The sequence below is a fragment of the Panulirus ornatus genome, chromosome 45 (assembly GCF_036320965.1).
Source record: "Panulirus ornatus isolate Po-2019 chromosome 45, ASM3632096v1, whole genome shotgun sequence".
In the NCBI taxonomy this organism is placed as follows: domain Eukaryota; kingdom Metazoa; phylum Arthropoda; class Malacostraca; order Decapoda; family Palinuridae; genus Panulirus; species Panulirus ornatus.
The window spans coordinates 9,884,088-9,907,735 of NC_092268.1; the positions used below are offsets into that span (position 1 = coordinate 9,884,088).

The window sequence follows — 23,648 nt, forward strand, 5'->3', positions numbered from 1 at the left end:
CATTTGCTCAAGGAAAATGATTAAAAAAACTAATAGATTTTTAGGTAGATAGATAGATAGACATATAGAAACGTGTTAACGTGTTCGACCAAGTTTTGTGAAGTGTTAGATGGTTTTCATTTGTTTTGTTATTGAATATTTCTCTAAATCAACAAAGACAAAATATTTTAGTTATAGTCTGAATGTTAGATACATGTCTAGGGTGTAGGTGTAGGCAAGAATAAAACTTAAAGGAACTTCACATAGATACACCAGGGGGCGACATGTTGCTCCAAATGTATTATTATTATTATTCGTTGCAAAAAAATATACATAATCATGTCATGGACGTAAATATAATATTAATGAACTGAACTCATAAATTGATTATTATAAATAATCGTTAGATGATTAGATTATTTATCATTTAACTTGGAATTAACACAGGCAACTGATAAATGGAAACGTACATCAAGCGACGTAAACACAGATCAGCTGATCGAAACCGCGAATCAGCTGATGGATGTAAACATAGATCAGCTGATGGATGTAAACATAGATCAGCTGATGGATGTAAACATAGATCAGCTGATGGATGTAAACATAGATCAGCTGATGGATGTAAACATAGATCAGCTGATGGATGTAAACATAGATCAGCTGATGGATGTAAACATAGATCAGCTGATGGATGTAAACATAGATCAGCTGATGGATGTAAACATAGATCAGCTGATGGATGTAAACATAGATCAGCTGATGGATGTAAACATAGATCAGCTGATGGATGTAAACATAGATCAGCTGATGGATGTAAACCATAGGTCAGCTGATGGATGTAAACACAAATCAGCTGATGGATGTAAACCATAGGTCAGCTGATGGATGTAAACATAGATCAGCTGATGGATGTAAACATAGATCAGCTGATGGATGTAAACACAAATCAGCTGATGGATGTAAACATAGATCAGCTGATGGATGTAAACATAGATCAGCTGATGGATGTAAACATAGATCAGCTGATGGATGTAAACATAGATCAGCTGATGGATGTAAACATAGATCAGCTGATGGATGTAAACATAGATCAGCTGATGGATGTAAACATAGATCAGCTGATGGATGTAAACATAGATCAGCTGATGGATGTAAACATAGATCAGCTGATGGATGTAAACATAGATCAGCTGATGGATGTAAACATAGATCAGCTGATGGATGTAAACATAGATCAGCTGATGGATGTAAACATAGATCAGCTGATGGATGTAAACATAGATCAGCTGATGGATGTAAACATAGATCAGCTGATGGAAGTAAATACAAAACAGCTGATAAATATAAACATTTAGCCATTTTCTGTAGATACCTGGAGGGGGGGGGACTTTACTATTGTTAATAAGTAACTTACAAACTTTATAAAGTAAACTGGTAGAATGGAGGCTGATGTACGTAAACACATAGATCTTATATGATATAGGTTTATAATTCTTATATGAAAACATACAAAGGGACTGATGAACTCATATACGCCTAAACCTGACCCAAAAAACCCCATCTTGACTACACGAAGTAATGGTTCCATAGATTTAAAATAGAAAGACAGAAAAAACTATATTATTACTTGATGGTAAAGGTTATAGCTGCCTTCCATGACAACACAGCTAAGACACACAGCTAAGACGAGGGTAAGAGAAATCACTAACTGGCAACTGGATGGTTAGGTACAGTGTTCGATCTGTCTCCGGCCTAGACTTCGGCTTGCATTTTGTTTCCTTAAATTTGTTTGTGGTGATATTTTAATGATCCTGGCCATGTTGGTGATTTGAAAAAAACATGGCTTTCGGTAGTGAAGATGGAGTCTTTGCTGGTGGTCTGAGAGACGTTATTTAAGGGGAATCGAACGCGGTTGTATTTATATATTTTTTTGGTATCGGCAAAGGATACGAACGCAGACAAAAACAAATGCACACACACACACACACACACACACACACACCCTACCTTCTCTCTCTCTCTCTCTCTCTCTCTCTCTCTCTCTCTCTCTCTCTCTCTCTCTCTCTCTCACCCTAACTTCTCTGTCTGTCTGGCTCTCTCTCTCTCTCTCTCTCTCTCTCTCTCTCTCTCTCTCTCTCTCTCTCTCTCTCTCTCTCTCTCTCTCTCTCTCTCTCTATCTATCTATCTATCTATCCATCTATCTATCTATCTCAGGTCGGGACACGCAAACGGATCATCACAAGGAATAAAAACATATCCCAAGAATTTTATTTTTATTTTTGTTTATTTGTGTTTGTTGGAGTGTTTACTGTTGTTGTGGTGTTGGTGGTGGGGTGGTTACTGTGTTGGAGGAAGGGATATGGTGGTGGTGGGGTGGTTACTGTGTTGGAGGAAGGGATATGGTGGTGGTGGGGTGGTTACTGTGTTGGAGGAAGGGATATGGTGGTGGTGGGGTGGTTACTGTGTTGGAGGAAGGGATATGGTGGTGGTGGGGTGGTTACTGTGTTGGAGGAAGGGATATGGTGGTGGTGGGGTGATTACTGTGTTGGAGGAAGGGATATGGTGGTGGTGGGGTGGTTACTGTGTTGGAGGAAGGGATATGGTGGTGGTGGGGTGGTTACTGTGTTGGAGGAAGGGATATGGTCGTGGTGGGGTGGTTACTGTGTTGGAGGAAGGGATATGGTGGTGGTGGGGTGGTTACTGTGTTGGAGGGCTAGTGATGGGGATGTTGGAGGTTGTTGTCGTGTTGGAGGGACGGTGTTGGGGGGGGTAGGGGGGGTGTTTAGAGGAGATGTGTTGGTGGTGGCGAGACTTTGCGGCTGTGAGAGAGAGAGAGAGAGAGAGAGAGAGAGAGAGAGAGAAGGTAGGGTGTGTGTGTGTGTGAGAGAGAGAGAGAGAGAGAGAAGGTAGGGTGTGTGTGTGTGTGTGTGAGAGAGAGAGAGAGAGAGAGAGAGAGAGAGAGAGAGAGAGAGAGAGAGAGAGAGAGAGAGAGAGAGAGAGAGAAGGTAGGGTGTGTGTGTGTGTGTGAGAGAGAGAGAGAGAGAGAGAGAGAGAGAGAGAGAGAGAGAGAGAGAGAGAGAGAGAGAGAGTAAGAAATTGAACTTCATATACGACAGGACTGTTTTCATGGTGGGGGGGGGTGTTATCTCCCCCCCCCCCCTCCTTTAAACATGAACCCTTAACCATGAAGATAAAATATAATAATAATAATTCTTGTATTCAAAAATTATTTATAATATTTTCTAAGTTGTTTTGAACGGATCTGAGTGAAGAATCTATGTTCAAATGTTCACACGTACGATATAAAGGGGTTATGGCACAGTGGTTCAAAGTCTCGCTTTGTATATCCACGTTTCACAGGTTCGAATCCCTAGAGGTTTTGAATCGAATGTCTCTCGTATTTGTGGTATGGCCAGCATGTGGGTTCGAATCCCCTATGGCTAAGTTACCTCAGCAGGTTGACCCATAGTCTATGTGGGGTAAGAACCCTGGTTGTGTGTGTTACATTGGTTCGAATCCCGGCAAGATGGTTCGAATCTTTGGTTCGAATCTTTGGTTCGAATCTTTGGTTCGAATCTTTGGCTCGAATCTTTGGTTCGAATCTATGGTTCGAATCCTTGGCTCGAATCCTTGGCTCGAATCTTTGGTTTCGAATCTTTGGTTCGAATCCTTGGCTCGAATCCTTAGCTCGAATCTATGGTTCGAATCTTTGGCTCGAATCCTTGGTTCGAATCCTTAGCTCGAATCTATGGTTCGAATCTTTGGTTCGAATCTTTGGTTCGAATCTTTGGCTCGAATCTTTGGGTTCGAATCCTTGGCTTGAATCCTTAGCTCGAATCTATGGTTCGAATCCTTGGCTCGAATCCTTGGTTCGAATCCTTGGTTCGAATCTTTGGCTCGAATCTTTGGTTCGAATCTTTGGTATGGCTGTGGGGGGGGTGGGAAGGGGGGTAGAAGACCCCCCCAAACCATCGTTAGATAACCATAAATTAACTAATTATTTTGTTGATCACCAATTTATCATAATCAAAGTGATAATTCGTTTATCACAATCAGATAATTACTCACATAATCGCCTCAGTTATCCTATAATTCGGTCCTGATTGGGCCTAACTACAATGGCCTCGTTGTTGACGCAGATAATCATCGTTAACTACCCAGGCAAACTGCCCAATTAACTACAGAAACCACACTATTGTTAAGGGAGTGGGTAAGATTAACGAGTGGTTAACGAAGACGAGGAGAACGGCCCCAGGTGAACACATATGTCCACATCTCCCCCGGTCGTTGAACCGACCGGCTGAAAGTGAATTCTACGGAGCCAACCCGCCGTTTTCTGTCAGGCGAAACGTATGAGAGAAAACGTGATATGGGGAGGGAGGGAAGAGGGATCGTTCGTGTGTGATTAAATTGATAATATGTTGTGATAATGGCGAGGTAGAGAGTAAACAAAGTGATAATGATAACTTAATTAAAGATAATAATTAATTAATTATTATAAATAAATGAAATCTTGTTTATATTAGACGTGGAAGATGGAAATTAATGATGGAATTCAGTTATGGAATTCAAACCCAGGAAGATCCATGTTTACCACAATTATTAATGTATATTCCATAGAATAAATAGAAATTAATGTTTATATATAAAAAAATAAAGACATTATTTTTAATTGTCTTTGTTTATGATGGATGAATCGTGATGTATTAAATATATTATTTTCGTTCTGTTATGAACCAGGTGTTTTGAGGCAGCGTCCGCCATGGTTGTGTGCTCATGTTGACGTCCCTCACATGTTTGTGTGTTTACGTGTTTGTTTGTGGCCATGACTGGTCATTAGTGTGATGATAATGACCCCTCATTAACGTAGAGTATGGTAGTGTGGTGATGAAGGCTCTGTGTGTCACGTGAGGTTCGGTTACTGGAACATGTGTTACGTTACCACACATATTACCTGAGGTGGTGTGTGGGGGGCTCTGTTGTCTGGCCTCTGTTGGCCCGGCTCGGCCCCAGCAGCTCTGTTGGCCCGGATCGGCCCCAGCAGCTCTGTCAGCTCTGTTGGCCAGCTCTGTTGGCCCAGCTCTGCCCCAGCAGCTCTGTTGACCCGGCTCTGTTGGCCCAGCTCTACCCCAGCAGCTCTATTGGCCCGGTCTGTTGGCCCAGGTCTGCCCCAGCAGCTCTGTTGGCCCAGCTTTGTTGGCCCAGCAGCTCTGTTGGCCCGGCTCTGTTGGCCCAGCTCTGCCCCAGCAGCTCTGTTGACCCGGCTCTGCCCCAGCAGCTCTGTTGGCCCAGTTCTGTTGGCCCAGCTCTGCCCCAGCAGCTCTGTTAGCCCAGCAGCTCTGTTGGCCCGGCTCTGCCCCAGCAGCTCTGTTGGCCCGGCTCTGTTGGCCCAGCTCTGCCCCAGCAGCTCTGTTAGCCCAGCAGCTCTGTTGGCCCTGCTCTGCCCCAGCAGCTCTGTTGGCCCGGCTCTGTTGGCCCAGCTCTGCCCCAGCAGCTCTGTTGCTCTGGCTCTGTTGGCCCGGCTCTGCCCCAGCAGCTCTGTTGGCCCAGCTCGACCCCAGCAGCTCTGTTGGCCCAGCTGTGCCTCAGCAGCTCTGTTGCTCCGGCTCTGTTGGCCCAGCTCTGCCCCAGCAGCTCTGTTGGCCCGGCTCTGTTGGCCCAGCTCTACCCCAGCAGCTCTGTTGGCCCGGCTCGACCCCAGCAGCTCTATTGGCCCAGCTCTGCCCCAGCAGCTCTGTTGCTCCGGCTCTGTTGGCCCAGCTCTGCCCCAGCAGCTCTGTTGGCCCGGATCTGCCCCATAGGCTCTGTTGGCCCAGCTCTGTTGGCCCAGCTCTGCCCATAGGCTCTGTTGGCCCGGCTCTGTTGGCCCAGCTCTGCCCCAGCAGCTCTGTTGGCCCGGCTCGACCCCAGCAGCTCTGTTGGCCCAGCTCTGTTGGCCCAGCTCTGTTGACCCAGCTCTGCCCCAGCAGCTCTGTTGGCCCGGCTCTGCCCCAGCAGCTCTGTTGGCCCAGGTCTGCCCCAGCAGCTCTGTTGGCCCGGATCTGCCCCATAGGCTCTGTTGGCCCAGCTCTGTTGGCCCAGCTCTGCCCATAGGCTCTGTTGGCCCGGCTCTGTTGGCCCAGCTCTGCCCCAGCAGCTCTGTTGGCCCGGCTCGACCCCAGCAGCTCTGTTGGCCCAGCTCTGTTGGCCCAGCTCTGTTGACCCAGCTCTGCCCCAGCAGCTCTGTTGGCCCGGCTCTGCCCCAGCAGCTCTGTTGGCCCAGCTCGGCCCCAGCAGCTCTGTTGGCCCAGCTCTGCCTTAGCAGCTCTGTTGGCCCAGCTCTGCCCCAGCAGCTCTGTTGGCCTAGCTCTGCCCCAGCAGCTCTGTTGGCCCAGCTCTGCCCCAGCAGCTCTGTTGGCCCGGCTCTGCCCCAGCAGCTCTGTTGGCCCAGTTCTGTTGGCCCAGCTCTGCCCCAGCAGCTCTGTTAGCCCAGCAGCTCTGTTGGCCCAGCTCTGCCCCAGCAGCTCTGTTGACCCGGCTCTGTTGGCCCAGCTCTACCCCAGCAGCTCTATTGGCCCGGTCTGTTGGCCCAGCTCTGCCCCAGCAGCTCTGTTGGCCCAGCTTTGTTGGCCCAGCAGCTCTGTTGGCCCGGCTCTGTTGGCCCAGCTCTGCCCCAGCAGCTCTGTTGACCCGGCTCTGCCCCAGCAGCTCTGTTGGCCCGGCTCTGCCCCAGCAGCTCTGTTGGCCCAGTTCTGTTGGCCCAGCTCTGCCCCAGCAGCTCTGTTAGCCCAGCAGCTCTGTTGGCCCGGCTCTGTTGGCCCAGCTCTGCCCCAGCAGCTCTGTTAGCCCAGCAGCTCTGTTGGCCCTGCTCTGCCCCAGCAGCTCTGTTGGCCCGGCTCTGTTGGCCCAGCTCTGCCCCAGCAGCTCTGTTGCTCTGGCTCTGTTGGCCCGGCTCTGCCCCAGCAGCTCTGTTGGCCCAGCTCGACCCCAGCAGCTCTGTTGGCCCAGCTGTGCCTCAGCAGCTCTGTTGCTCCGGCTCTGTTGGCCCAGCTCTGCCCCAGCAGCTCTGTTGGCCCGGCTCTGTTGGCCCAGCTCTACCCCAGCAGCTCTGTTGGCCCGGCTCGACCCCAGCAGCTCTATTGGCCCAGCTCTGCCCCAGCAGCTCTGTTGCTCCGGCTCTGTTGGCCCAGCTCTGCCCCAGCAGCTCTGTTGGCCCGGATCTGCCCCATAGGCTCTGTTGGCCCAGCTCTGTTGGCCCAGCTCTGCCCATAGGCTCTGTTGGCCCGGCTCTGTTGGCACAGCTCTGCCCCAGCAGCTCTGTTGGCCCGGCTCGACCCCAGCAGCTCTGTTGGCCCAGCTCTGTTGGCCCAGCTCTGTTGACCCAGCTCTGCCCCAGCAGCTCTGTTGGCCCGGCTCTGCCCCAGCAGCTCTGTTGGCCCAGGTCTGCCCCAGCAGCTCTGTTGGCCCGGATCTGCCCCATAGGCTCTGTTGGCCCAGCTCTGTTGGCCCAGCTCTGCCCATAGGCTCTGTTGGCCCGGCTCTGTTGGCCCAGCTCTGCCCCAGCAGCTCTGTTGGCCCGGCTCGACCCCAGCAGCTCTGTTGGCCCAGCTCTGTTGGCCCAGCTCTGTTGACCCAGCTCTGCCCCAGCAGCTCTGTTGGCCCGGCTCTGCCCCAGCAGCTCTGTTGGCCCAGCTCGGCCCCAGCAGCTCTGTTGGCCCAGCTCTGCCTTAGCAGCTCTGTTGGCCCAGCTCTGCCCCAGCAGCTCTGTTGGCCTAGCTCTGCCCCAGCAGCTCTGTTGGCCCAGCTCTGCCCCAGCAGCTCTGTTGGCCCGGCTCTGCCCCAGCAGCTCTGTTGGCCCGGCTCGACCCCAGCAGCTCTGTTGGCCCAGCTCTGTTGGCCCAGCTCTGCCTCAGCAGCTCTGTTAGCCCACCCCGACCCCAGTAGCTCTGTTGGCCCAGCTCAGCCCCAGCAGCTCTGATGGCCCAGCTCTGTTGGCCCAGCTCTGCCTCAGCAGCTCTATTGGCCCGGCTCTGTTGGCCCGGCTCTGCCCCAGCAGCTCTGTTGGCCCAGCTCTGTTGTCCCGGCTCTGCCCCAGCAGCTATGTTGGCCCAGCTCTGCCCAAGCAGCTCTGTTGGCCCAGCTCTGTTGGCCCGGCTCTGCCCCAGCAGCTCTGTTGGCCTAGCTCTGCCCCAGCAGCTCTGTTGGCCCAGCTCTGTTGGCCCGGCTCTGCCCCAGCAGCTCTGTTGGCCCTGCTCTGCCCCAGCAGCTCTGTTGGCCCAGCTCTGCCCCAGCGGCTCTGTTGGCCCAGCTCTGACCCAGCAGCTCTGTTGGCCCAGCTCGGCCCCAGCAGCTCTGTTGGCCCAGCTCTGCCCCAGCAGCTCTGTTGGCCCAGCTCTGCCCCAGCAGCTATGTTGGCCCAGCTCTGCCCAAGCAGCTCTGTTGGCCCAGCTCTGTTGGCCCGGCTCTGCCCCAGCAGCTCTGTTGGCCCAGCTCGACCCCAGCAGCTCTGTTGGCCCAGCTGTGCCTCAGCAGCTCTGTTGGCCCAGCTCTGTTGGCCCGGCTCTGCCCCAGCAGCTATGTTGGCCCAGCTCTGCCCAAGCAGCTCTGTTGGCCCAGCTCTGTTGGCCCGGCTCTGCCCCAGCAGCTCTGTTGGCCTAGCTCTGCCCCAGCAGCTCTGTTGGCCCAGCTCTGTTAGCCCGGCTCTGCCCCAGCAGCTCTGTTGGCCCTGCTCTGCCCCAGCAGCTCTGTTGGCCCAGCTCTGCCCCAGTAGCTCTGTTGGCCCAGCTCTGTTGGCCCAGCTCTTCCCCAGTAGCTCTGTTGGCCCGGCTCTGTTATAGATGTTGCACTATAGAAGATGTAGTGTGGGAGGAGGTTGTGATGCTGCCATGTTCTTATGTAGGGTTAGAAAACGGGGTGTATGTACCTCACGAACATGACATGTGATTGAAATGTTCACGAACATGACATGTGATTGAAATGTTCATGAACATGACATGTGATTGAAATGTTCACGAACATGACATGTGATTGGAATGTTCATGAACATGACATGTGATTGAAATGTTCACGAACATAACATGTGACTGAAGTGTTCACGAACATGACATGTGATTGAAATGTTCACGAACATGACATGTGATTGAAATGTTCACGAACATGACATGTGACTGAAATGTTCACGAACATGACATGTGATTGAAATGTTCACGAACATGACATGTGATTGAAATGTTCACGAACATGACATGTGACTGAAATGTTCACGAACATGACATGTGATTGAAATGTTCACGAACATGACATGTGACTGAAGTGTTCACGAACATGACATGTGACTGGAATGTTCACGAACATGACATGTGATTGAAATGTTCACGAACATGACATGTGACTGAAATGTTCACGAACATGACATGTGATTGAAATGTTCACGAACATGACATGTGATTGAAATGTTCACGAACATGACATGTGATTGAAATGTTCACGAACATGACATGTGACTGAAATGTTCACGAACATGACATGTGATTGAAATGTTCACGACCATGACATGTGATTGAAATGTTCACGAACATGACATGTGACTGAAGTGTTCACGACCATGACATGTGATTGAAATGTTCACGAACATGACATGTGATTGAAATGTTCACGAACATGACATGTGATTGAAATGTTCACGAACATGACATGTGATTGAAATGTTCACGAACATGACATGTGATTGAAATGTTGTTAATGATGTGTGTGTGGGGTTGTGAATTTTCGCTGGACATGTTTATTATAATCCTCATTTTCTTCCACGTTTGTGAAGGTGAGCGAGTGGTAGGGGTGTAGTGAAAATGACAGTGGTGGGGGTCTAGTGAATGACAGTGGTGGGGGTGTAGTGAAGGTGACAGTGGTGGGGGTCTAGTGAAGGTGACAGTGGTGGGGATGTAGTGAATGTGACAGTGGTGGGGTGTAGTGAATGTGACAGTGGTGGGGTGTAGTGAAGGTGACAGTGGTGGGGTGTAGTGAAGGTGACAGTGGTGGGGGTGTAGTGAAGGTGACAGTGGTGGGGTGTAGTGAAGGTGACAGTGGTGGGGGTGTAGTGAAGGTGACAGTGGTAGGGGTCTAGTGAAGGTGAGCCAGTGGTGGAGTTGTAGTGAGGGTGACAGTGGTGTGGGTGTAGTGAAGGTGAGTCAGTGGTGGGGGTGTAGTGAAGGTGAGCCAGTGGTGGGGGTGTAGTGAAGGTGAGCCAGTGGTGGGGGTGTAGTGAAGGTGAGTCGGTGGTGGGGATGTGGTGAAGGTGAGCCAGTGGTGGGGGTGTAGTGAAGGTGAGCCAGTGGTGGGGTGTAGTGAAGGTGAGCCAGTGGTGGGGGTGTAGTGAAGGTGAGCCAGTGGTGGGGGTGTAGTGAAGGTGACAGTGGTGGGGGTGTAGTGAAGGTGAGCCAGTGGTGGGGTGTAATGAAGGTGAGCCAATGGTGGGGGTCTAGTGAAGGTGAGCCAGTGGTGGGGGTGTAGTGAAGGTCAGCCAGTGGTGGGGGGCCTAATGAAGGTGAGTCAGTGGTGGAGGTGTAGTGAAGATGATAATGTTGTGTGTCATGTTGCAGGGTGTGGTGGTGGAGGTGTAGTGAAGATGATAATGTGGTGTGTGATGTTGCAGGGTGTAGTGAAGATGATAATGTTGTGTGCCATGTTGCAGGGTGTAGTGAAGATGATAATGTTGTGTGTCATGTTGCAGGGTGTAGTGAAGATGATAATGTTGTGTGCCATGTTGCAGGTTGTAGTGAAGATGATAATGTTGTGTGCCATGTTGCAGGGTGTAGTGAAGATGATAATGTTGTGTATCATGTTGCAGGTTGTAGTGAAGATGATAATGTTGTGTGCCATGTTGCAGGTTGTAGTGAAGATGATAATGTTGTGTGTCATGTTGCAGGGTGTAGTGAAGATGATAATGTTGTGTGCCATGTGCAGGGTGTAGTGAAGATGATAATGTTGTGTGCCATGTTGCAGGGTGTAGTGAAGATGATAATGTTGTGTGTCATGTTGCAGGGTGTAGTGAAGATGATAATGTTGTGTGCCATGTGCAGGGTGTAGTGAAGATGATAATGTTGTGTGCCATGTTGCAGGGTGTGGTGGAGGAGGGTCGTGGCAGGGTCACCACCTCCTCCAAAGTCTCCAAGATTGCCGGCATGTTCCAGGGGGGAGGCGGGGGTCGGGGCCCCCCTGAGGACGACCCCCCCACCGCCACCACCACCGCCACCACAACCACCACAACCACAACCACAGCTGGAGGAGGGGGCGACGGTGGGCCCTCACACGCCACCGTGGTGCGAACCGAGTCCCACTTGGCCCGCTTCAACAACGCACGGGCTCTGTTCGAGAAGATGGGTCAAGGAGAAGCTCCACAACCCAAGGTGGCTGTCGCCTCCAAGGTCGTGCCAGCTGCTGTCTTCACCAAGGGCGAGGTCAAGGGCGAGGTCAAAGTCGTGTCCAAGTTCGAGACGAAGCTCGAGTCGTCCTCAGTCGAGGGTAAGAGGTCGTCCTCCACCACCACCACACGACCTGGTGTGACGCCACACCACATCAGACGTGCGACGCTAGGCGACACTACAGCATGTGAGGAACGAGGACTTGGTCGAAGTCCCCGTGGGGAGTCCATATCTCCAGCCAGGTCCTTGGGGGGGGAAGCCTCCTCCTCCTCATCCCGTTCTCCATCGCCCAGCCCCTCGCGGACCACCAACGGCCACGCCCACCACAGCGAGCAGGAGGGCGCGGGGGGCAACACGGGCGTGAGTTTGGGCGTGGTGGGTCTTCGCCGACCTGGGTCTTCCTCCAGTCGCTCTTTATCCACCTCCAGCACCGAGTCTGATCCTCCAGCACGACGCTGGCCTCCCGGAAAGCTCACGGACTCGAGGGTCAGCTCCAGGACAGAGACCATGGCCTCAGACTTGAGAAGGACCAAGCCTGAGAAACCAGCCAAGCCTGAAAGCCTTGAGAGGAAGATGTCCAGCCATGAGCAACATCAGGAGCTGATCGCCCGACACAAGAATTGGTTCCAAGCCTTCTCCAAGAACCGCTCGCCAGCCTCCTCACCCATCAAGGGTGAGCCTCGACCCGGGTCACCCTCCAAGTGTGAGGTCACTCCATTGTTGATGACCAAGAGTGAGGAAGGGAGACCCACCTCACCCTCCAAGCCAGAGTGGAAGTCGTCGTACGTCTACAAGGCTGACTTGAAGTAAGTATTAGAGTTTGAGACGTTTTTTCTAAGAGTTTTACCTTAAAGTGTGAGAGAAACAGTCATGCTCACCACCCATTCCCGTCCACTACTCCACCACCAGGCCTACAGCAGACACCACCTGTTACCACACTCCTCACACATTTACCCATTCCTCATCTATACTTTGTACACCACCCATTCCTCATCTGTGTTTCGTACACCACCCATTCCTCATCTGTACTTGGGACACCACCCATTCCTCATCTGTACTTCGTACACCACCCATTCCTCATCTATACTTTGTACACCACCCATTCCTCATCTGTGTTTGGGACACCACCCATTCCTCATCTGTACTTGGGACACCACCCATTCCTCATCTGTACTTCGTACACCACCCATTCCTCATCTGTGTTTGGGACACCACCCATTCCTCATCTGTACTTGGGACACCACCCATTCCTCATCTGTGTTTGGGACACCACCCATTCCTCATCTGTGCTTGGGACACCACCCATTCCTCATCTGGGCTTGGGACACCACCCATTCCTCATCTGTGTTTGGGACACCACCCATTCCTCATCTGTGCTTGGGACACCACCCATTCCTCATCTGTGCTTGGGACACCACCCATTCCTCATCTGTGCTTGGGACACCACCCATTCCTCATCTGTACTTGGGACACCACCCATTCCTCATCTGTGTTTGGGACACCACCCATTCCTCATCTGGGCTTGGGACACCACCCATTCCTCATCTGTGCTTGGGACACCACCCATTCCTCATCTGTGCTTGGGACACCACCCATTCCTCATCTGTGTTTGGGACACCACCCATTCCTCATCTGTGTTTGGGACACCACCCATTCCTCATCTGTACTTGGGACACCACCCATTCCTCATCTGTACTTGGGACACCACCCATTCCTCATCTGTGTTTGGGACACCACCCATTCCTCATCTGTGTTTGGGACACCACCCATTCCTCATCTGTGCTTGGGACACCACCCATTCCTCATCTGTGCTTGGGACACCACCCATTCCTCATCTGTACTTGGGACACCACCCATTCCTCATCTGTGTTTGGGACACCACCCATTCCTCATCTGGGCTTGGGACACCACCCATTCCTCATCTGTGCTTGGGACACCACCCATTCCTCATCTGTGCTTGGGACACCACCCATTCCTCATCTGTGTTTGGGACACCACCCATTCCTCATCTGTGTTTGGGACACCACCCATTCCTCATCTGTCCTTGGGACACCACCCATTCCTCATCTGTACTTGGGACACCACCCATTCCTCATCTGTGTTTGGGACACCACCCATTCCTCATCTGTGCTTGGGACACCACCCATTCCTCATCTGTACTTGGGACACCACCCATTCCTCATCTGTGTTTGGGACACCACCCATTCCTCATCTGTGTTTGGGACACCACCCATTCCTCATCTGTGCTTGGGACACCACCCATTCCTCATCTGTGCTTGGGACACCACCCATTCCTCATCTGTGCTTGGGACACCACCCATTCCTCATCTGTGTTTGGGACACCACCCATTCCTCATCTGTGTTTGGGACACCACCCATTCCTCATCTGTGCTTGGGACACCACCCATTCCTCATCTGGGCTTGGGACACCACCCATTCCTCATCTGTACTTGGGACACCACCCATTCCTCATCTGTGCTTGGGACACCACACATTCCTCATCTGTGCTTGGGACACCACCCATTCCTCATCTGTGCTTGGGACACCACCCATTCCTCATCTGTACTTCGTACACCACCCATTCCTCATCTGTGCTTGGGACACCACCCATTCCTCATCTGTACTTGGGACACCACCCATTCCTCATCTGTGCTTGGGACACCACCCATTCCTCATCTGTGCTTGGGACACCACCCATTCCTCATCTGTGCTTGGGACACCACCCATTCCTCATCTGTGCTTGGGACACCACCCATTCCTCATCTGTGCTTGGGACACCACCCATTCCTCATCTGTGCTTGGGACACCACCCATTCCTCATCTGTGCTTGGGACACCACCCATTCCTCATCTGTGCTTGGGACACCACCCATTCCTCATCTGTGCTTGGGACACCACCCATTCCTCATCTGTGCTTGGGACACCACCCATTCCTCATCTGTGCTTGGGACACCACCCATTCCTCATCTGTGCTTGGGACACCACCCATTCCTCATCTGTGCTTGGGACACCACCCATTCCTCATCTGTGCTTGGGACACCACCCATTCCTCATCTGTGCTTGGGACACCACCCATTCCTCATCTGTGCTTGGGACACCACCCATTCCTCATCTGTGCTTGGGACACCACCCATTCCTCATCTGTGCTTGGGACACCACCCATTCCTCATCTGGTACTTGGGACACCACCCATTCCTCATCTGTGCTTGGGACACCACCCATTCCTCATCTGTGCTTGGGACACCACCCATTCCTCATCTGTACTTGGGACACCACCCATTCCTCATCTGTACTTGGGACACCACCCATTCCTCATCTGTACTTGGGACACCACCCATTCCTCATCTGTGCTTGGGACACCACCCATTCCTCATCTGTGCTTGGGACACCACCCATTCCTCATCTGTGCTTGGGACACCACCCATTCCTCATCTGTGCTTGGGACACCACCCATTCCTCATCTGTGCTTGGGACACCACCCATTCCTCATCTGTGCTTGGGACACCACCCATTCCTCATCTGTGCTTGGGGCACCACCCATTCCTCATCTGTACTTGGGACACCACCCATTCCTCATCTGTGCTTGGGACACCACCCATTCCTCATCTGTGCTTGGGACACCACCCATTCCTCATCTGTACTTGGGACACCACCCATTCCTCATCTGGGCTTGGGACACCACCCATTCCTCATCTGTACTTGGGACACCACCCATTCCTCATCTGTGCTTGGGACACCACCCATTCCTCATCTGTACTTGGGACACCACCCATTCCTCATCTGGGCTTGGGACACCACCCATTCCTCATCTGGGCTTGGGACACCACCCATTCCTCATCTGTGTTTGGGACACCACCCATTCCTCATCTGGGCTTGGGACACCACCCATTCCTCATCTGTACTTGGGACACCACCCATTCCTCATCTGTACTTGGGACACCACCCATTCCTCATCTGTACTTGGGACACCACCCATTCCTCATCTGGGCTTGGGACACCAACCATTCCTCATCTGTGCTTGGGACACCACCCATTCCTCATCTGGGCTTGGGACACCACCCATTCCTCATCTGTGCTTGGGACACCACCCATTCCTCATCTGTGTTTGGGACACCACCCATTCCTCATCTGTGTTTGGGACACCACCCATTCCTCATCTGGGCTTGGGACACCACCCATTCCTCATCTGTACTTGGGACACCACCCATTCCTCATCTGTACTTGGGACACCACCCATTCCTCATCTGTGCTTGGGACACCACCCATTCCTCATCTGTACTTGGGACACCACCCATTCCTCATCTGTGCTTGGGACACCACCCATTCCTCATCTGTGCTTGGGACACCACCCATTCCTCATCTGTACTTGGGACACCACCCATTCCTCATCTGTACTTGGGACACCACCCATTCCTCATCTGTGCTTCGTACACCACCCATTCCTCATCTGTGCTTGGGACACCACCCATTCCTCATCTGGGCTTGGGACACCACCCATTCCTCATCTGTGCTTGGGACACCACCCATTCCTCATCTGTACTTGGGACACCACCCATTCCTCATCTGTACTTGGGACACCACCCATTCCTCATCTGTACTTGGGACACCACCCATTCCTCATCTGTGCTTGGGACACCACCCATTCCTCATCTGTACTTGGGACACCACCCATTCCTCATCTGTACTTGGGACACCACCCATTCCTCATCTGTACTTGGGACACCACCCATTCCTCATCTGTACTTGGGACACCACCCATTCCTCATCTGTACTTGGGACACCACCCATTCCTCATCTGTGCTTCGTACACCACCCATTCCTCATCTGTGCTTGGGACACCACCCATTCCTCATCTGTGCTTGGGACACCACCCATTCCTCATCTGGGCTTGGGACACCACCCATTCCTCATCTGTGCTTGGGACACCACCCATTCCTCATCTGTACTTGGGACACCACCCATTCCTCATCTGTGCTTGGGACACCACCCATTCCTCATCTGTGCTTGGGACACCACCCATTCCTCATCTGTACTTGGGACACCACCCATTCCTCATCTGGGCTTGGGACACCACCCATTCCTCATCTGTACTTGGGACACCACCCATTCCTCATCTGTGCTTGGGACACCACCCATTCCTCATCTGTACTTGGGACACCACCCATTCCTCATCTGTGCTTGGGACACCACCCATTCCTCATCTGGGCTTGGGACACCACCCATTCCTCATCTGTGCTTGGGACACCACCCATTCCTCATCTGTACTTGGGACACCACCCATTCCTCATCTGTGCTTGGGACACCACCCATTCCTCATCTGTACTTGGGACACCACCCATTCCTCATCTGTACTTGGGACACCACCCATTCCTCATCTGTACTTGGGACACCACCCATTCCTCATCTGTGCTTGGGACACCACCCATTCCTCATCTGTGCTTGGGACACCACCCATTCCTCATCTGTACTTGGGACACCACCCATTCCTCATCTGTACTTGGGACACCACCCATTCCTCATCTGTGTTTGGGACACCACCCATTCCTCATCTGTGCTTGGGACACCACCCATTCCTCATCTGTACTTGGGACACCACCCATTCCTCATCTGTACTTGGGACACCACCCATTCCTCATCTGTGTTTGGGACACCACCCATTCCTCATCTGTACTTGGGACACCACCCATTCCTCATCTGTACTTGGGACACCACCCATTCCTCATCTGTGTTTGGGACACCACCCATTCCTCATCTGTACTTGGGACACCACCCATTCCTCATCTGTGCTTGGGACACCACCCATTCCTCATCTGTGCTTGGGGCACCACCCATTCCTCATCTGTACTTGGGACACCACCCATTCCTCATCTGTACTTGGGACACCACCCATTCCTCATCTGTACTTGGTACACCACCCATTCCTCATCTGTGTTTGGGACACCACCCATTCCTCATCTGTACTTGGGACACCACCCATTCCTCATCTGTACTTGGGACACCACCCATTCCTCATCTGTGTTTGGGACACCACCCATTCCTCATCTGTACTTGGGACACCACCCATTCCTCATCTGTGTTTGGGACACCACCCATTCCTCATCTGTACTTGGGACACCACCCATTCCTCATCTGTGCTTGGGACACCACCCATTCCCATAGCATTATTAACACATACTTGCCATACCACAATACCCCTCATGTCCAACATGGAACTTCCATATGATTTATTTTGACAAAGTCACTACAGGAGATGGCATACAGGTGTGACACAGAGTACAGGTGTGACACAGAGTACAGGTGTGACAGAGAGTACAGGTGTGACAGAGAGTACAGGTGTGACACAGAGTACAGGTGTGACAGAGAGTACAGGTGTGACACAGAGTACAGGTGAAGGAGACAGAGAGTACAGGTGTGACACAGAGTACAGGTATGACACAGAGTACAGGTGTGACAGAGAGTACAGGTGTGACACAGAGTACAGGTGTGACAGAGAGTACAGGTGTGACACAGAGTACAGGTGAAGGAGACAGAGAGTACAGGTGTGACACAGAGTACAGGTATGACACAGAGTACAGGTGTGACAGAGAGTACAGGTGAAGGAGACAGAGAGAGTACAGGTGTGACAGAGAGTACAGGTGTGACACAGAGAGTACAAGTGTGACACAGAGTACAGGTGTGACACAGAGAGTACAGGTGTGACACAGAGTACAGGTATGACACAGAGTACAGGTGTGACACAGAGTACAGGTGTGACACAGAGTACAGGTGTGACACAGAGAGGACAGGTGTGACACAGAGTACAGGTATGACACAGAGTACAGGTGTGACACAGAGTACAGGTGTGACACAGAGTACAGGTGTGACAGAGAGTACAGGTGTGACACAGAGTACAAGTGTGACACAGAGTACAGGTGTGACACAGAGAGTACAGGTGTGACACAGAGTACAGGTATGACACAGAGTACAGGTGTGACACAGAGTACAGGTGTGACACAGAGTACAGGTGTGACACAGAGAGGACAGGTGTGACACAGAGAGTACAGGTGTGACACAGAGTACAGGTATGACACAGAGTACAGGTGTGACACAGAGTACAGGTGTGACACAGAGTACAGGTGTGACACAGAGTACAGGTGTGACACAGAGTACAGGTATGAAGATTGAGAACTATGCCACATACCATGCCAGAGCGGGCGGGGGGGCTGGAAACCCTCCCCTCTCACTTTTCATTTTCCAAAAGAAGGAACAGAGAAGGGGGCCAAGTGAGGATTATTCCCTCAAAGGCCCACCCAGTCCTCTGTTCTTAACGCTACCTCGCTAACGCGGGAAATGGCGAATAGTATGAAAGAAAACAACATGGCAGAATTGTCATTTTTGGAGCAGAAAGAAAAATGTTTTGTTCATTCTTTTGTGTTCAGAAGTGAAGGATATTCATTATACATTTTGCCTGGTCTTGCTCTATACAAGTCAAATAGCATTGCACAAGTTATTTTCGATGTGATTTCTTGTTTTTATTATTATTTAAGCAGGATGATGCTCGTTGGGAAAGAGTACTAGAGCATTTTGATTGTATTGGTTTGTGTTATGATGAATTGTTTGTGTTGTGATGAATTGTTTGTGTTGTGATGGAGGATGGTAAGCAGACACACACCTTCGTAAACACTTTCTGGATGAATTGTTTGTGTTGTGATGGAAGATGGTAAGCAGACACACACCTTCGTAAACACTTTCTGGATGAATTGTTTGTGTTGTGATGGAAGATGGTAAGCAGACACACACCTTCGTAAACACTTTCTGGATGAATTGTTTGTGTTGTGATGGAAGATGGTAAGCAGACACACACCTTCGTAAACACTTTCTCGATGAATTGTTTGTGTTGTGATGGAAGATGGTAAGCAGACACACACCTTCGTAAACACTTTCTGGATGAATTGTTTGTGTTGTGATGGAAGATGGTAAGCAGACACACACCTTCGTAAACACTTTCTGGATGAATTGTTTGTGTTGTGATGGAAGATGGTAAGCAGACACACACCTTCGTAAACACTTTCTGGATGAATTGTTTGTGTTGTGATGGAGGATGGTAAGCAGACACACACCTTCGTAAACACTTTCTGGATGAATTGTTTGTGTTGTGATGGGAAGATGGTAAAGCAGACACAACACCTTCGTAAACACTTTCTGGATGAATTGTTTGTGTTGTGATGGAAGATGGTAAGCAGACACACACCTTCGTAAACACTTTCTGGATGAATTGTTTGTGTTGTGATTGAAGATGGTAAGCACCACAGGGGGGTGACACCTTCGTAAACACTTTCTGGATGAATTGTTTGTGTTGTGATGGAGGAATGGTAAGCAGACACACACCTTCGTAAACACTTTCTGGATGAATTGTTTGGTGTTGTGATGGAAGATGGTAAGCAGACACCAACCTTCGTAAACACTTTCTGGATGAATTGTTTGTGTTGTGATGGAAGATGGTAAGCAGACACACACCTTCGTAAACACTTTCTGGATGAATTGTTTGTGTTGTGATGGAAGATGGTAAGCAGACACACACCTTCGTAAACACTTTCTGGATGAATTGTTTGTGTTGTGATGGAGGATGGTAAGCAGACACACACCTTCGTAAACACTTTCTGGATGAATTGTTTGTGTTGTGATGGAAGATGGTAAGCAGACACACACCTTCGTAAACACTTTCTGATGACATTGTATTCCATCAGGTCACCTCGTGGTATGTCGAGCAGTGAAGAACAGGAAGGCTGTGAGGGGAGAGTGAGGGAGAAGGAGGAGAGATGGAAGGAGAAGGAGGAGAGTGAGGAAGACAGCATCACTCCTCGGACTGTCAGTGAACAGGAGGCGTGGTCATCAGTCCTCCAAAGTCGTTATGGACCTCGAGCAAAGGACATCTTGAGTCCTAGGTAAGTCCATCAGACTCGTGTCATGTGGTACAGCAAGACATTACAGGAATTGAGTTTAGGAGTTTCTTTGCCATTGTCTTTTATCGTTTATTGAATATCATAGATGTACAGTTAGTCAAATTTAATTCATTATTAATTTTGTCTAAGTCAGTATGTGAGCAAAGTAGCAAATAAGGAATTTATCATTAGATTGATGGAGGATCAAATGATTGTCGTCCACAGTTTGATGTAAAGATATGTCTGATGGAGACGAAGATAACTTGTTTATAAATCATTTATGTCTTTTATGAAGGATCAATGGTGTTACCGGGCTCTGCCTGCATGTAGTTACAATTAGGATGAAAAGTCACCTTTGACAAGGCTATTGACAGAAGGGTAATTTGCAGTTCTTGTTCACGAATTTCACTTTCTAAAGTACAAAAAAAATAACTGTTGTCTCATTGCAGGTGTGTGTGTTTATATGTATATATGTACTAGTTGTATGTTATAATGTGGGGGTTTATTTAGCACTTATGTTGCTCTTTCATTCTGGTACAAGTAGTGTCTTAGACTAATGTTTTTACACCTTAGTTTCATATTTTCTTTTTAAAAGCCATCATTCTCACGTAATTTCCCTTCTAGGCTAGGCCTTGAATGGTAGAAATTGGGACTAAGTCATGAAAAGGAATAAAATGAAGACCAGCCATTGTAATGTCGAAGTTACAAGATGATTCAGTTTTTTTTTTATTTTGTGTGTCATACATTATGTGTTTTATAAAACAATCAAAACAATTGGTTTGTTGTTTTATCTAAGATTCTTGTAATTTCCTCTGCTTTCAATAAGTCTAATGGAGACGAAAATAGAGTACGATAATTACCTGATATTTTGATGGGATTCTGAAATGTGGATTTTGGATATTCCTAGATTATTATTGATAAACAGACTAGAGATTTACCTGTGCTCACCTGCAAGTCGAGCAAGAGAATTGAATTCGGCTTTGATGACATGAATTGCAGTTGCATCTTAAACCCACATACTGAGGCTGGCAATGTAGTGGGAAACATGGAGTTTGCTCACACCTTATGCATATTTTACAATGGTTAAAGGGGATGTCATCTGTCCATGCTGGGGTGTTTATGGATGGTCATCCAAGATGAAGGTGTGTTGAACCAAGTTTTTTGGAAACAGCAGCTGTCATTCTTCCTCATATGGTTCACATACATAAAACTTGTGTATAATGGAACTTTTCTCAATTTTTCTGTAAGTTCATAGATCTCTTCATGATGTACCACATATTTTTCAATAGTTAGGTTAAATGGTCAGACTTGAATCTGTGACATTCATGCCTTTCTTATCTAATATTTCAAAAAGGCTTCTCAGTGGATTGAATTTGTATTCTGCAGAATGTATCATTCTCTTGTTTTGTATTTTCATAAGTGTACTTGGAACTAAGTTTTCATATATTTTTTTTTGTATTTTTATGATATCTCTTTCACATTCAACTCTGATGACTACATTTTCATGACTTTTAACCTTTCTCAGTAATATATATATATATATATATATATATATATATATATATATATTTTTTTTTTTTTTTTTTTTTTTCATACTTTGTCGCTGTCTCCCGCGTTTGCGAGGTAGCGCAAGGAAACAGACGAAAGAAATGGCCCAACCCCCCCCCCCCATACACATGTACATACACACGTCCACACACGCAAATATACATACCTACACAGCTTTCCATGGTTTACCCCAGACGCTTCACATGCCTTGCTTCAATCCACTGACAGCACGTCAACCCCTGTATACCACATGACTCCAATTCACTCTATTTCTTGCCCTCCTTTCACCCTCCTGCATGTTCAGGCCCCGATCACACAAAATCTTTTTCACTCCATCTTTCCACCTCCAATTTGGTCTCCCTCTTCTCCTCGTTCCCTCCACCTCCGACACATATATCCTCTTGGTCAATCTCTCCTCACTCATTCTCTCCATGTGCCCAAACCATTTCAAAACACCCTCTTCTGCTCTCTCAACCACGCTCTTTTTATTTCCACACATCTCTCTTACCCTTACGTTACTTACTCGATCAAACCACCTCACACCACACATTGTCCTCAAACATCTCATTTCCAGCACATCCATCCTCCTGCGCACATCTCTATCCATAGCCCACGCCTCGCAACCATACAACATTGTTGGAACCACTATTCCCTCAAACATACCCATTTTTGCTTTCCGAGATAGTGTTCTCGACTTCCACACATTTTTCAAGGCTCCCAAAATTTTCGCCCCCTCCCCCACCCTATGATCCACTTCCGCTTCCATGGTTCCATCCGCTGACAGATCCACTCCCAGATATCTAAAACACTTCACTTCCTCCAGTTTTTCTCCATTCAAACTCACCTCCCAATTGACTTGACCCTCACCCCTACTGTACCTAATAACCTTGCTCTTATTCACATTTACTCTCAACTTTCTTCTTCCACACACTTTACCAAACTCAGTCACCAGCTTCTGCAGTTTCTCACATGAATCAGCCACCAGCGCTGTATCATCAGCGAACAACAACTGACTCACTTCCCAAGCTCTCTCATCCCCAACAGACTTCATACTTGCCCCTCTTTCCAGGACTCTTGCATTTACCTCCCTTACAACCCCATCCATAAACAAATTAAACAACCATGGAGACATCACACACCCCTGCCGCAAACCTACATTCACTGAGAACCAATCACTTTCCTCTCTTCCTACACGTACACATGCCTTACATCCTCGATAAAAACTTTTCACTGCTTCTAACAACTTGCCTCCCACACCATATATTCTTAATACCTTCCACAGAGCATCTCTATCAACTCTATCATATGCCTTCTCCAGATCCATAAATGCTACATACAAATCCATTTGCTTTTCTAAGTATTTCTCACATACATTCTTCAAAGCAAACACCTGATCCACACATCCTCTACCACTTCTGAAACCACACTGCTCTTCCCCAATCTGATGCTCTGTACATGCCTTCACCCTCTCAATCAATACCCTCCCATATAATTTACCAGGAATACTCAACAAACTTATACCTCTGTAATTTGAGCACTCACTCTTATCCCCTTTGCCTTTGTACAATGGCACTATGCACGCATTCCGCCAATCCTCAGGCACCTCACCATGAGTCATACATACATTAAATAACCTTACCAACCAGTCAACAATACATATATATATATATATATATATATATATATTTTGAAGGTTTGTTGAATGTGTTTGATGATAGAGTGGCAGATATAGGGTGTTTTGGTCGAGGTGGTGTGCAAAGTGAGAGGGTTAGGGAAAATGATTTGGTAAACAGAGAAGAGGTAGT

At 49.4% G+C, this 23,648-nt stretch overlaps 1 protein-coding gene across 18 annotated transcripts in view; it reads left to right on the forward strand.

Annotated features, from left to right (window-relative positions):
• Spn (protein phosphatase 1 regulatory subunit spinophilin) overlaps nt 1-23,648 on the forward strand; it is a 340,216-nt gene that overhangs the window by 140,778 nt on the left and 175,790 nt on the right. For 14 of the 18 annotated variants that reach the window (XR_011715867.1, XM_071688238.1, XM_071688246.1 and 11 more), the window contains exons 1-3: nt 4,758-4,778; nt 11,073-12,181; nt 20,101-20,298. Coding sequence is in view for 17 of the 18 variants with exons in the window: in XM_071688238.1 (XP_071544339.1) it covers nt 4,773-4,778; nt 11,073-12,181; nt 20,101-20,298 (1,313 nt within the window). In the remaining variant the exon portion in view is untranslated. Of the gene's footprint in view, nt 1-4,735; nt 4,779-11,072; nt 12,182-20,100; nt 20,299-23,648 lie in introns of those variants that run through there. The other 4 variants (XM_071688241.1, XM_071688240.1, XM_071688245.1 and 1 more) reach the window with 2 other exon arrangements.